The 15,000-nt window shown below is 39.3% G+C and overlaps 1 protein-coding gene across 3 annotated transcripts in view; it reads right to left on the minus strand.

The window, feature by feature from the left end:
- Cul1 (cullin 1) overlaps nucleotides 1–15,000 on the minus strand; it is a 295,830-nt gene that overhangs the window by 156,813 nt on the left and 124,017 nt on the right. For all 3 annotated transcript variants that reach the window (XM_053770358.2, XM_070094495.1, XM_070094488.1), the window contains exon 7: nucleotides 11,837–11,936. In XM_053770358.2, coding sequence (XP_053626333.1) covers nucleotides 11,837–11,936 — 100 coding nt within the window. The remainder of the gene's footprint in view (nucleotides 1–11,836; nucleotides 11,937–15,000) is intronic.

Consider the following 15,000-nt stretch of genomic DNA (forward strand, 5'->3'; position numbering starts at 1 on the left):
CGAGGACTGCGTGAAACAAGCTTTTATGCCACAAGACGGGCAGAAAGCAGCAACTTCACTCTGGCTGTACCCTTCTCCAGAACATCACTCCATCTGAGATCATACATACCCAGGATGACTCGAGTATGGAACACATTCGTACAGCATAATGATGTCAACGAGATAACGTCAGTTGATCAAATGAAAATGCTGGCCCACAGATGGCTCCAACTTCATCCTGTTCCCTACTTGTATGTCTCATAACAATAAAAATGCTTTCAAATGAGCTGATGTAGGTAACAGCTCTTAGCTTGCCAATAAAGTTAGGAATCCTTAACCTGTAAATAGCTGTCAATAAAGCTAGGGATCCTTAACCTTGTCAAACCCTGTGTAAAAAAAAAAAAAAAAAAAAAAGATAGAGAGAGATAGAGAGATAGAAAGAGAGAGAGATAGAAAGAGAGATAGAGAGAGATATAGAGAGATAGAGATATAGAGAGAGAGAGATAGAGAGATAGAGAGAGATAGAGAGATAGAGAGAGAGATAGAGATAGAGAGATAGAAAGAGAGATATAAAGATAGAGAGATAGAAAGAGAGAGAGAGAGATAGAGAGAGAGATAGAGAGAGAGAGAGAGAGAGAGAGAGAGAGAGAGATAGAGAGAGATAGAGAGAGATAGAGATAGATATAGAAAGAGAGATAGAAAGAGAGATAGAAAGAGAGATAGAAAGAGAGATAGAAAGAGAGATAGAAAGAGAGATAGAAAGAGAGATAGAAAGAGAGATAGAAAGAGAGATAGAAAGAGAGATAGAAAGAGAGATAGAAAGAGAGATAGAAAGAGATAGAAAGAGAGATAGAAAGAGAGATTGAAAGAGAGATAGAGAGATAGAAAGAGAGATAGAAAGAGAGATAGAAAGATAGAAAGAGAGATAGAAAGAGATAGAAAGAGAGATAGAAAGAGAGATAGAAAGAGAGATAGAGAGATAGAAAGAGATAGAGAGATAGAAAGATAGAGAGATAGAAAGATAGAGAGATAGAAAGATAGAGAGATAGAAAGAGAGAGAGATAGAAAGAGAGAGAGATAGAGAGAGATAGAGATAGATAGAGATAGATAGAGATAGATATAGAGATAGAGATATATAGATATAGATAGAGATAGAGATAGATATAGATATAGATAAAGATAGAGATAGATAGATAGATAGAGATAGATAGAGATAGAGATAGAGAGATATAGAGAGATAGAGAGAGAGAGAGAGAGAGAGAGAGAGATAGAGAGAGATAGAGATAGATAGAGATATAGAGAGATAGAGATAGAAGAAGAAAAAGAAGAAAAACAGTTAACACTGCAGCAATTACATGAGCAGTTCCACATTACTGGTAAAGTTGCAGACTTTTTCACTGAAGAGGACCATGACAAATCTAGAAGCAGTGCTTTGAAATGGGGTCTAGACCAGCTGATGATGCCTTACCATCAGCTGTATAATGTATTGCAGAGTAAAACAGCCCAGAGATACATTACAGAATTCATGCACACTCCAATACAACCATCTACTTCAGTACCTCTACCATCCACTTCTGTCGACAACCAACAACCATCCACCTCAGCCCAGTAGGGCCACACCCTCCATATATGCACTCTCTCCACAATCATCCACACACACCATTAACCACAATTTAAGATAAGAAATATTATTATTTCTATTGAATTTGTAGTCTTAAGCAGTAATATATCACAAAAATGAACTACAATTACATATTCACTTTTATTTTCTAAGATCTGTTGGTCTAAAACCAAGTTGTTTGGCTTTTTGGGGGCTCTCAGGAACATAACCTTACTTGTCCCATAAGTTCTTCAGTTCATTTAACACAATTTTAGGTAACACGGCATTTTCAGGAACGCAACTAAAGTGCTAAATAATGGTCTACTGTACAAAATATCAATGTTCAATTTGAACCAACTATGATATATACAGTGGTACCTTGGGATACGAATTTATTTTGTTCCAGAAGGCTGTTCAAGGGCTGATACTGAACGAATTTGTTCCCATAAGATGTAATGTAAATTAGATTAATTGGTTTCAGATCCCCAAAAATAAACACATACAAAAACACTTACATAAATACACTTGCATATCTGTTCGAGTTTTGAGCTGTTCACATCCCAAGGTACCACTGTATATCTAGTATTAACCCTTTCAGGGTCCAGAGGCCAAATTTCAAAGTGTGCACCAGTGTCCAAGAATTTTCAAAAAATAATTTAGTTATTTTTTCTTATGAAATGGTATAGAATCTTTTTCTGAAGGTAATAAAACAAAAAGTATGAAATTTGATGTTAAACTGACGAAATTATGCTCTCGTGAATTTTGAAGTGTCAGCGATATTTACGCATTGGCGATTTTGGTGACTGACTCCCATTTTAGGCCAATTACATTATTCCAGTTGACCAAATTCTTAGCTATTTCACTAGTATTACTTCTATTCTATCGATTGAACACAAGAATTCACCAAGTCAACTGTTTCAACTACAAAGAGTGTTCGGAAATAGGTAATTTGGCCAATTTAATGCAAAGTTCAAAATACTCCAATTTCAAAATAGGGTCCAGAATAAACAATGCAGGAATTCCTGAAATAAATAACAAAAAGGCACAATACCGTGACTGGAATGATACACAAATAACATTTCCTCTGTTCATTAGTTATGTTTTCAGGCTTTACTAATGAATTCAATTTTTTATTTTTTATTCACAATGAATTTTTATTCAAACCAAAAAATAGAAGATTTACTGTTATGCAATATTGCAATAATTGTATAAATAACTTCACCACATTTGTGAACTTATATTAGACCCACCAGCAGGCGTGTATTAGACATGTGAGGTCGTTTGTTTACTCTTGAACATCAGCAAAAATTTAACATTTCCGCTACTTTGAACTCGGTTTCAAGCCATTTCCAGTACTAAAACAAATCAAAATCATCTCTATTTCTGTAATATGTCTTCCATTCTATCAAATGAGACCAAGAAATTGCAAATATAACTATAAAAAACATAAGAAAAACACTGCAAAGTCACTGTTTTAATCGAAAATTACGGTCTCAATTTTTCTCTCATTATGCACTATGTGCTGCAGGATTTGTTTTATGTGGTGCACACATACCACATAGATGTATTCTCTTATATCTAGGCCAAAATTTACCGCTCACAGCTTATCAGGGTGAGCTGAGATCATGACGTAGATCTACGGTTTGGACCCTCAACATAAAGCCATAGATCTACGGCACGGACCCTCAAAGGGTTAAGTATAGTCGATAATGTATTAGGTTTAGTCTGCCCGAAATGCCTCGGCATGATAGTGGGTTTCTTTGCATGTGCAAATCAATATTGCAATTGAACAATGTAAAATATGCATGGAAATAGACTCCTTATAACAATTCACTCACACATTGTAAACTCTGCAAAGAAATAAAAATTTGAATTTGAATTTAGTGGGTTGCTGAACAGTGACTCATACTGTTCATTTAGGTTTTCACTCATTTCCTGTTCATCATCAGTATATGAATCTCCTCTCAATAATGGTCCAATTCTTAGCTTGGATTTTGCAGTGGAATAGAAATATTTTGGGTTATAATCACTAACTCTGAAGTTATCCCACAGAAAAATTCTGGCTTTATTTTTGAAAGTTAGATGCAGATACACTGTAGTAAAGAAATTTACCTCCTGTGGCCAACACACTATCATACTCAAGCACAACTTGCATTCTCTTTTAAAGGATGAATGAAAATTATTCACATAATACACTACAAAGTAGAACTTCAACTTGCATTGTTACAATATTTCATACTTAGGACATTGTCATTTTGGAACCAATCGATTACAATCAACTTTCTCTTCCAATCATTTTTTTTTTGTACTTTTATTAAGGATCGATTCTATTTTTTTTTTTTTTTTTTTTTTTACCTCAGTGGCCATCCCCTGCTAATGCAGAGTAACCCAAAAAAGAAACATTCACCCACCATTCATTCAATCACTGTCTTGCCAGAAGTGTGCTGATATTACAGTTCATATTACCCTCTGACTAACATCCCCACCCCTTCTGCTGGCATTGCCCTTCCCACCTTCAGAACTTAGTCTAGGTAACCAGTTTTCTTGAATTCCTTCACATATGTTACCTTGCTCACAATCCAACAGTGTTCATTCACTCCTAATATTGTCACAAAAGCCTGCTGGATACTCAAGCCCCTAAAATTTCAAGTTTATGCCTCTTCTGCCTCCTACCTCTAACCATTCTCTGATTCACTGCTGTGGCAGCGGCAAGCGGCAACAGGAAACTTGTCCTCTATTTTTACTTCTACCTGAGGTTCCCACCAGCCCAGTGATGGCCTAATCAAGACCCACATAACACTAACATGTGTGGATACCCAGAATGATATAAATCAACTGCAGAAATCACCCAAAAGTACGCAAATTACCAACTAATAGGACTTGTATTACCACCTCCTGCCCCGCTGCCACTGAAGTGATACCCCACAACATTCGCCTACTATTCATCTGAAGCCGCAGTCAATGGACAAGGGTCAAAGCAATAAAAGAAGATAAAGTAACCAGCTAAGGACCCCTAACATCAAAGGCGAGACTAGTAATATCACGAGGAAAACTTCTCGTACTGCCAGCCAGGACAACCCTCATCACCCACCTGCATCACCACAACACACGACAGACAATAACAAACATGGCCGCCACCACAGTCCAAGATAACTCCTTCTTTGGATTTGATGTTAAGAAGATTACTGACCCAGAAATAGCTAAACTCTTTACGATTCAGAACCAAACAATCACCAAACTAACTCAGGAAATGCAGGAACTGAAAGCTTCCAATTCACAGTACCTCAGCAAGATCACTGCTCTTGAACATAAACTAGACACTCTGGAACAACAAAGCAACACCCACACCTAGTCCATAGACATCATTAACACTAAAAGACCAAGTCACTCTACTTACTACCAACATTATAGAGGAAAGATCAAGAGTGGACCAACAACTTGCCAATGTTATCACCAACTTCCAAGACCATAATGACCAACAGCAGCTATTTGACGCTGTTGTAGTTAACAGCAAACATCTCCCACCCACAGTCACCCAAGAGACTTGCATGGAGTCCACCCTACAGCTTATCAAGGACCACCTTCGCCTTAACATACGTAGTGATGACCTAAAGGACTGCAAACCGATGGGCTACCAAGCGGGTAAAAAGAGTGCTGTTAAAATTCCAAACTAGCCTATAAAGAAACAATCTACTAAAAACATCCATTTCTATGAAAACTGATGTTTACGTCAATGAGTGCCTTACCAAAACAAGACAAAACTTCCTTTATCGGCTAAGAAAATTACGCTATGCCCAAAAAATCCACCAGTGCTTTGTGAGGGATGAAAAAATCACAGTTAGGAAACAGCCCACTGGGAAGATGTACTTCATCTCTACAGAACACGACCTTAAAACATTCCTAAGCGAGGCTGCATTAACAGAGTCAGAGTAAGGTGCAGATAATACCCGCTGTCCACCATTAGTGTTATACTGCCATAAATTTTGTTCCCCCAAAATTTCCAATACCCCAACTACTTTTGAACGTCCCTGTTGTATTCAATGACCATTCTACCTCATAGTCTTAATTGTGTTTAATATCTACAGAATCTCTCTCCTTTTTTACATCTTACCTCTTCGTTGTTCTACTTATTTTAATTGAAACTAACTACAGCTTGTCCTTCTAAGTTATTCTACCTCACTTTAAGAAATACTCTATTGCCCAATTTTATTTTAAAATTATTATTGCCCAATTTTACTTTTAAACTATATTGACCAACCTTATTGTAAACTTTTTATTATTGCCCATTTTTATTTTATATTTTAGTGCCCAACTTTATTGTAAACTTTTCATCTTATTATTGCACTATTCTAGTCTTGAGTTAATTACCCAATCTTATACTTGCCCAATTTCACCAATACTTTATTGCCCAATCTATTTTAAACTTTTTTATTTGTAAAGTTCATTACCCAAATTTATTATATACTTTTTATAATTGCCCTATTCTATTTTAGACTTTATCACCCAACTTTATTTTACTTTTCTTAACCTTTTATTGCCAAATTTTAAGCTTGTATATTCAACTCCAACTTTTATATTATCCTGTGTACCATCTTACTATCATATTATAACCAGGTCATTACCATTTTTATTTTTTTATTTTTTATTTTCTTTTGCTACCTTAACTTGTGTATTTTATCTTGTCGATTTAAATTTAGTTATACTCTAGTTCTTGTTAACAACTTAGAGTCTGGTGCTATTTTTAACTTGTATTTTTATATTATTAGGTATAAACTAATAATATAAAAATACAAATTAAAAATAGCACCAGACTAACTTGTAATTGCACTAAGATCTAATATAATGAATCTGGGGTTGTCTATTTATTGAGCTAGAATGAGCTAAAGTACAACTAGGTTTAATCTAATAATAGCTCATTCTAGCACAACATATAGACAACATCAACTTCATTGTTTATTAGTGACTATACTCTATATGACCAAAGTGCTTTAGCTATATACTTGTCCAAACTTCCCACTACTACAGATATCAGTACTAGAACTCAACACACAATTCAGGATATAAATAACCATAATTTAAACCTAGAAGATGAATGATCACGTTGACCCTGATCTAAACCTCCATAATCTAACACCCAATCAAAACCTATTGGAAAGTAACTGCCTATATTACACAGCATCACAAGCCAGCACTATCCTAAACAATGCTAAAAGTCTATCAGTTCTTAACTACAACATCAGGTCCTTATGCAAACACTATGATGACGACCTGGCACTCCTTGAGTCACTAAAGACACCCTTCTCCTGCATTATTCTTACGGAGACCTGGCTTAAGCAGGACACAATAGATATCTACCCTCTACCAGGATACACAGCAATCCACAACTGCAGACCATACCAAGCTGGGGGTGGTATTGCAATCTATTACTCTAACCAACTATCTTGTATTAGCACCACTTGCTTTAGTGATGAATATGGAGAATACATTTTTGCTAATTTTACTGTAAAAAACCTTAAGACGCCTATAATAATCGGTGCCATTTACCGGATACCCCACACAAACATCCCAAATTTCAGTGTGAAATTAAAGGCACTAATAACAAACAGACAAATGAACAAGCACCACCTTCTCTTAGCCAGAGACTTCAATATCAACCTTGGCCTACTAGATGATCAGCCTTTAACTGATTTCATCAACAATATGAACAACACACTTCTCATACCAACAATAACTAAACCAACCAGGTTTATAACCTGTCATTTCTGTCAGACCTGGTTTCGTTGGAGAAGTGCAGCATGTTTAACAGCAAGATAAATCTGGTCACTGGGATATCACTGAATGCTGGAGTAGAAATGAGCCCATCTATGGACCAGTATGATTTTATATTATGCTTACAGACATGAGGCATAAGCATTATTGTTGCAAAAAACAAATGCATCTCAGCCACACTTGTCTCCTTCCACTGGTGTAGTCTTAACTGTGGTGAAATCATTGTATTTGCCATGGTGTAATCAAAATACTTGTTACTTTCCTTGACAATATTTTCCATCAAGGTTCCATCAGTTCACTTGCTGTGTTTCCAAGGGAACAAGATGGCAGGAATCCACTTTGAGTGTTATCAAATTGATGGGGATTGGGAACAAAATTGAGATTTTGCTGCCAATCCCAGATGCAGTTTGCTGGTCCAGGTTGTGGTGAGGGGCTAGATGACAATGCGCTTTGTCCTGGACCTGCTGAGTCAGTGGCTTGGGTCCCAGCCTAGGCTGGTACTGCACATCTGTGGCACCATCACCACCTACTGGAGCATGTGGTCTATCTATCTCAATTGTGGCCACATTGTCACTTTCACTATCTATTCCAGATGTAGGTCCATGGGATGTACTCCGTCCCCTTACTACTGTATATGGTACACCACCTAAGAGCGTGCGGCATGGTATAAACCAACACTACCCAAGAGCATGCGGCATGGTATAAACCGCCACTTCACTGGTGAATATGCTTCCTCACTATCACTATTCGAATGGTCATCAAGAGCAGTAAAAATATCCATGTCACTATCATCACCATTACTCAAATCTGAAGCCTGGACACACAAAAATATTAGTTTTCTCTTGCTATGAGGTACAACTGTATGTGACTGAGACGCACCAGCAGCAGAGGTGGAAGGCTGAGGGTCATCAGGATTTTAGGCACTATTTTCAATAACCTGAGCATTGCTTTTGGTCACAAACTGTTCAAAATCATAGAATTCCTCTTCAGATCCACTTCAATCAGTGTTTGAACTATCACTTGGGAAGAGGAGATTACCATTTCGCCAGGGAGCGAGGGCTTCCTTGCCACAAGTCATGAACAAAGCATACCGAGATGGCATTCCCGCAATGCAATGCGAGTGCCCCAATTTTTTGTTTACTGCTCACATTGACCACATAGTCCCATTCTCTTAGATGTAGGTCTACCAGCCTTCTCGTGCTAAATTTGAAGCCACTAAAATTATGGTGTAGTTCTACGGCTTGCACCCTGGCTTCAAAGTTGTAGAACTACAAGACGGACCCTCAAAGGGTTATACGTACATGTATAAAAAAAAATCTTATAAAATGACAATCTTTTTTCCAAAGGTAATGAAACCAAAAGTACGAAATTTTATGGAAAACTTATGGAATTACGCTGTCACAAAGTTCACGGTCTCAGCAATACTAATGTACTGGCGATTTCACCCTATTTTGGGCCAATTCCACTGCTCCAGTCAGCCAAACTCATAGCTATTTCGCTAGAACTCCTTTTATTCTTTTGAATGAGTACAAGAAACTGCCCATTTACTTATTTGAACTAACCAATAAATCATCAGAAATTACTAGTTTGGTCAATTTCAAAACAGGGTCAAGAATAAATAACAAACATTCCTGGCACTAAAATAACATTTTCTCTCTTCATTAGTCACATCTCCAGGCCCCTCTTATATTACGCTTGCTTTTTATTCTAACTCCACAAGACTTTGAAGAGGCAATAAATGACATGCCCATGCACTCTGCCCCAGGCCCAGACTCATGGAACTCGGTGTTCATCAAAAACTGCAGGAAGCCCCCTATCGAGTTCCTTCAGCATTTTATGGAGAGGGAGCATGGACACAGGGGTCATCCCACACACACTAAAAAAGACAGGCATAGCCCCACTCCACAAAGGTGGCAGTACAGCAATTGCAAACAACTACAGACCGATAGCACGAACATCCCATATCATAAAAATCTTTGAGAGGGTTCTAAGAAGCAAGATCGCTAACCACCTAGATATCCATCAATTACACAATCCAGGGCAACACAGGTTTAGAGCAGGTCACTCCTGCCTGTCCAAGCTACTGGACCACTACGACAATGTCCTGGATGCTGTAGAGGATAAACAAAATACAGACGTAGTATACACAGACTCTGCCAAAGTTTTCGACACGTGTGACCATGGTGTAATAATACACAAAAAGCAGGATAAAGGAATAACGGGAAAAGCTGGTAGATGGATCTACAACTTCCTGACAAATAGAACACAGAGTAACAGTAAACAGAGTAAAGTCCCAGGTAGCCACGGTAAAAAGCTCTGTTCCACAAAGCACAGTACTCCCTCCCATTCTATTCCTCATCCTCATTTCTGACAGAGATGTAAGCCATAGCTTTGTGTCTTCCTTTGTGCATGAAACCCAGATTACTATGGCAGTGACCTCCATTGAAGACACAGCGAGACTCCAAGTGGACATCAACCAAATCTTCGAATGTGCCACTCAAAACAATATTAAGTTTAACAAGGAGAAATTTCAGCTACTCAGATATGGGAAACTTGAAGATATTAAAACTGTATCAGGATATACAACAAATTCTAACCATACAATAGAGAGGAAAAGTAATGAAGGACCTGGAAGTGATAGGGTCAGAGGATCTCGCTTTCTAAGACCACAAAAATGTATCTACCCCATCCACTAGGAAAATGATAGAATGGATAATGAGAACCTTCGAAACTAGGGATGCCAAGCCCATGATTCTCTTCAAATCACTTGTGCTCTCTAGGCTGGAATACTGCTGTACACTAACAGCCCCCTTCAAGGCTGGCAACATTGCAGACCTGGAGAGTGTACAAAGAAATTTCATGGCGCACACAATTACGATAAGGCACCTCAATTACTAGGAATGGTTGAAGGTCCTTGATCTGTATTTCCTTGAACGCAGGCGAGAGAGACACATGATAATCTACACCTATTAAGTCCTACAGGATCTGGCACCAAACCTGCACAAGAAAATCACTCCCTATGAAAACAAAAGACTCGGCAGGAGATGCAACATTCCCCCAATGAAAAGCAGGGGCGCCATGAGTACATTGATAGAGAACACAATAAGTGTCTGGGGCCCAAGACTGTTCAATTGCCTCCCAGCATACATAAGGGGGATTACCAATAGACCCCTGGCTGTCTTCAAGAAGGCACTGGACAGGCACCTAAATTCAGTACCTGATCAACAGAGCTGTGGTTCGTACGTCAGCTTACGTGCGGCCAACAGTAACAGCCTGGTTGATCAGACCCTGATCCACCATGAGGCCTGGTCTCAGACCGGGCCGCAGGGGCGTTGACCCCCGAAACCCCTCTCCAGGTAAACTTGAGGTACACAAAAGAAATAGAAGATTTACTGTTATTCAGACTATTGCATAAATGTAATAATTTTTTATAAAATTATTACATTTATGCAATAGTCTGAATAACAGCACATTCATGAATGCATGTCAGACTGGCCAGTTGATGTGTAGTGGACGCATGACATGATTTGTTTACTCTTGAACATCGTCAAAAATCTATACATTTCCGTTACTTTGGGCTCAATTTCAAGCTACTTTTATTCTGTAAAAAAATCAAAATCATCTTCATTTCTATAGTATAACTTCCATTCTATCAAATGGGACCAAAAAAATGAGAATTCAACCATAAATACCATACAGAAATACACCACAAAGTCGCTGTGTTAAACCAAAAACAGTTGCAGTTTTTTCATTATGCACTGCATGCTCCAAGATTTCTTTTATACTGTGCACATTAACCACACAGACCCATTGTCTCATGTGTAGGCCTGGCTACCCCGCAAGACTGGAAGCTGCTAGAATTTTGTAGTAATATTTCTCTCGTCTATTATTAACCCTCTTCGGTGTTGGTCCTGTAATATTACAGCTTTGAAGCCAGTGTCGGTCACGTAATATTTTTTTATTTATTATCACACTGGCCAATTCCCACCAAGGCAGGGTGGCCCGAAAAAGAAAAACTTTCACCATCATTCACTCCATCACTGTCTTGTAGTGTAAAGCACCATTCTGGCAAGACAGTGATGGAGTGAATGATGGTGAAAGTTTTTCTTTTTCGGGCCACCCTGCCTTGGTGGGAATCGGCCAGTGTGATAATAAATAAAAAAATATGTGACCGACACTGGCTTCAAAGCTGTAATATTACAGGACCAATACCGAAGAGGGTTAATAATAGACGAGAGAAAAATGCACTATGCATTTTCTGAGGTGTTATGTGGTAAAAATAACATAACTGAACATGAAGTGAGATAGTAGAAGAACCTTCATATAAAAAAAAGCAAGAATACAGAAAAAGGAAGTCACTGACAACAGAAAGTATTTGGTAATACATCCTTGGGTAACTCAGGCTAGTCTAATACAAGTTTGTCAATGAATAAAAATTCAGACATTATCTATATTCTAACAATTATTGGTATAAGAGGGTTGACTTACCTAGCTCAACATAACAGTTCATAACGCCAGAAACTAGACGTGTGTTGATAGTCTCCCCATTGCGCTCTCTTTCAATTAGCTTCAACACAGCATTTGTTACCTGTAACACAATCTTCATTATGTAGGGAAGAAGACAAATTAGGAATCAACAGACACATCTAGCTAATGATAAATGAGGAAAGATACGAGTGAATTAAATATATCACTTACCATTTTAGTACAACTGCACAAGAAATCTTTAAATTACCACCTAATTGTCTGTAATATCTGTATATGTCCTAGGTAGTAGATTGGTAGACAGCAGGCACCCTGGGAGGGTGGCTGCTTCACACTGCCAAGTGAGTGTGAAGCGGAAACCTGCAATGTCTTACATGATGAGAGGATTGCTGGCGTCTTTTTTGTTTCATAAACATGCAGGATAACGGGTAAATCTTGCTATTTATACTTACTCTTGGGCGGATTCAAACGGTTTCGTTGGAAATAAAGCCAAATCGGAAGAACTGTTACAAAAGATTAAATACATCGGGGAATTATAGACTAGCTAGCTAAGAGAGTTGTCCAGTATTTTAAGAGGACCACCACCATGAAGATATGTGTAGTGTGCAGAAAGGGTAAGGGACGAAGACAGGCCTGGACTGCTTGCCATCTCTGTGGTCAGTGGTCCCATAGTACATGCAGGGATTTTAAACTACATCTGATATACCCTTGAAGAGTTTTGAGAGAGTATCTACTCTGAGCCCAGCCATGGGCCAGGCTCATCTGGTGCCTGCCTGGTCAACCAGGCTGTTGCTGCTGGAGGCCTGCTGCCCCACATATCCATCACAGCCTGGTTGATCTGGCACCTGGTCAAGATACTTGTCCAGTTTCCTCTTGAAGGCTTCTACACTGGTTCCAGCTGTGTTTCTGATATCCTCTGGTAAGATGTTGAACAGTCTGGGACCACGGATGTTGATACAGTGTTCTCTTATTGTCCCCACTGCACCCCTGCTCCTCATTGGCTTTATTTTACACTTCCTCTCATATCTTTCACTCCAGTATGTTATGGCAGTGTGCAGATTTGGGACCAAGCCCTCGAGTACCTTCCAGGTATGTATTATCAAGAACCTCTCTCTCCTCCGCTCCAATGAATACATGTTGAAGACTTGCAGGCGTTCCCAGTTTAGGTGCTTTACAGGCTCAATGTGAGCCATAAACAATCTCTGCATTTGTTCCAGCTCGGATATTTCTCCTGCCTTGAACGGGGCCCTAAGCAATGAGCAATATTCTAAGTGAGGGAGCACTAGCGATTTGAAGGGTGTCACCATCGGCAGTATTTCCCACCAATATTTCCCACCCCGTCATCTTCCTGGCTGTCGTGATCTTTGTCTTGTTATGGTCTTTAAAAAAAAGGTCCGCTGACATAATTATTCCTAGGTCTTTTACACGTTCCTTACTATTTACCACATTTGACAAACTCGGAGATATTTTTGGGTCTGCCCAAACGAGATACACCTGTATGAGGAAATGACATCTATATTAAAAGACGAACACTAATAAAACATCCTTCTTGAAAGATGTGTCAGCATGGTATGACAGCTGGGAAAAAAAGATGGGTGGTAGGGGCTGTCTTGGACAGTGCTCCTGAGGGGGCTAGTGCCCTCCTGGAGGACAGTGCTGAGGGTGCTAGTGTTGTCCTGGAGGAAAGTGCTCCTGAGGGTGCTAGTGCTGTCCTGGAGGACAGTGCTGAGGGTGCTAGCGTTATCCTGGAGGACACTGAAGACAACTTTATTCAGTCCACAGAGGTTCAAAATAGAGATACTGCTGGAGATGGATCAAAATGGGATGAGGCCTCAGGGAATAGTGTCAACACACTACCAGCAAAACCTAGTGGAAGCACTGATGTCTATACAGGGGTAAAAGATATTGAGGAAACAGGAAAAATAAATGCACCAGCAGAAATGCAGCTACAATAAATCCTAGCAAACAGAAGTACAATCCATGTAAATACTACGCCTTGGGTATCTGCAGGCACGGTATATCCAGTAAAACAGGTGGGACATGCACCTTTGACCATCCCAAAAAATGCTTCACCCACATAACTGGAGAGTGCAACTTCCTTTCTTGCAACTTATTTCACCCAAAAATGCGTCGCTCATCAATCCGTGAAAGAAAATGTTACAATGCATACTGCCAGGCACATCATCTAAAGGGGACTAGAAGACACAGACAAGCCAGACTATGGGAAACAGGTGAGAGGAACCACAACCTCTCCAGGGACAGAGGTTTTTTAGGGCCAGAAGGTAAAAAACACTGGCAAGAAATGACAATAATCCTACACCACCTGAAAACACTTCTGGAGCAGAGGCATGGACATTGGCCTCTACCCCAGAACAACAGATATTAGAGTCAGCAAATAAAACCCCCCTAAATTCCACCAATATAACATTTATCTTTGCAAACACACAGGGTATAAAGCCGTCAAAAAACAACAAAATTCCTTACATCAAGGGACTGCTCATGGAGTCAAATGCAATGTTTGCAGCATTCACCGAGACACACAAAGGATCATTACGACAACGAAATATGGATCCCAGGTTATATCCTATTCCGATGCGACACACTAAACAGGCAACAGGAGGGGGGGGGGGGGTGGCCTATAGGTCACAGTCGCTCATTTGCACAGAACTAAACACCTCAAATTATGTAGTTGAAGTTTTGGGGGTAAAGATCGAAAACCAAAACCTTGTCATTGTGGTAGCATACAAGCCTCCAGATGCAACTTCCCAGCAATTCCAGGAGCAGCTTGAGAAAATTGACCACTGTCTGGAAAACCTCCCAACTGCTGCCCCAAACATCTTACTACTAGGAGATTTCAACCTGAGACACCTAAAATGGAGGAGTATAGCAAACAACGTTTCAGCAGAGATCACCCCGGGAGGCAGCCCAGGTGAAGATTCACACACACACACGAACTATTAAATCTTTGCAACAAATTCACCTTAAACCAGCAAACAGTAGAGCCTACAAGACTAGAAAATATGCTGGACCTCATCTTCACTAACAATGATGATCTGATACATAATATAACCGTATCAAAGACAATTCACTCAGATCACAACATAAGAGGTACAGACATGCATGCACAGGGCTCTGGACCAGCAAAATGTGAGCAGTCATGAAGGTCT

This window comes from Cherax quadricarinatus, chromosome 4 (assembly GCF_038502225.1).
Source record: "Cherax quadricarinatus isolate ZL_2023a chromosome 4, ASM3850222v1, whole genome shotgun sequence".
NCBI classification, from domain to species: Eukaryota; Metazoa; Arthropoda; class Malacostraca; order Decapoda; family Parastacidae; genus Cherax; species Cherax quadricarinatus.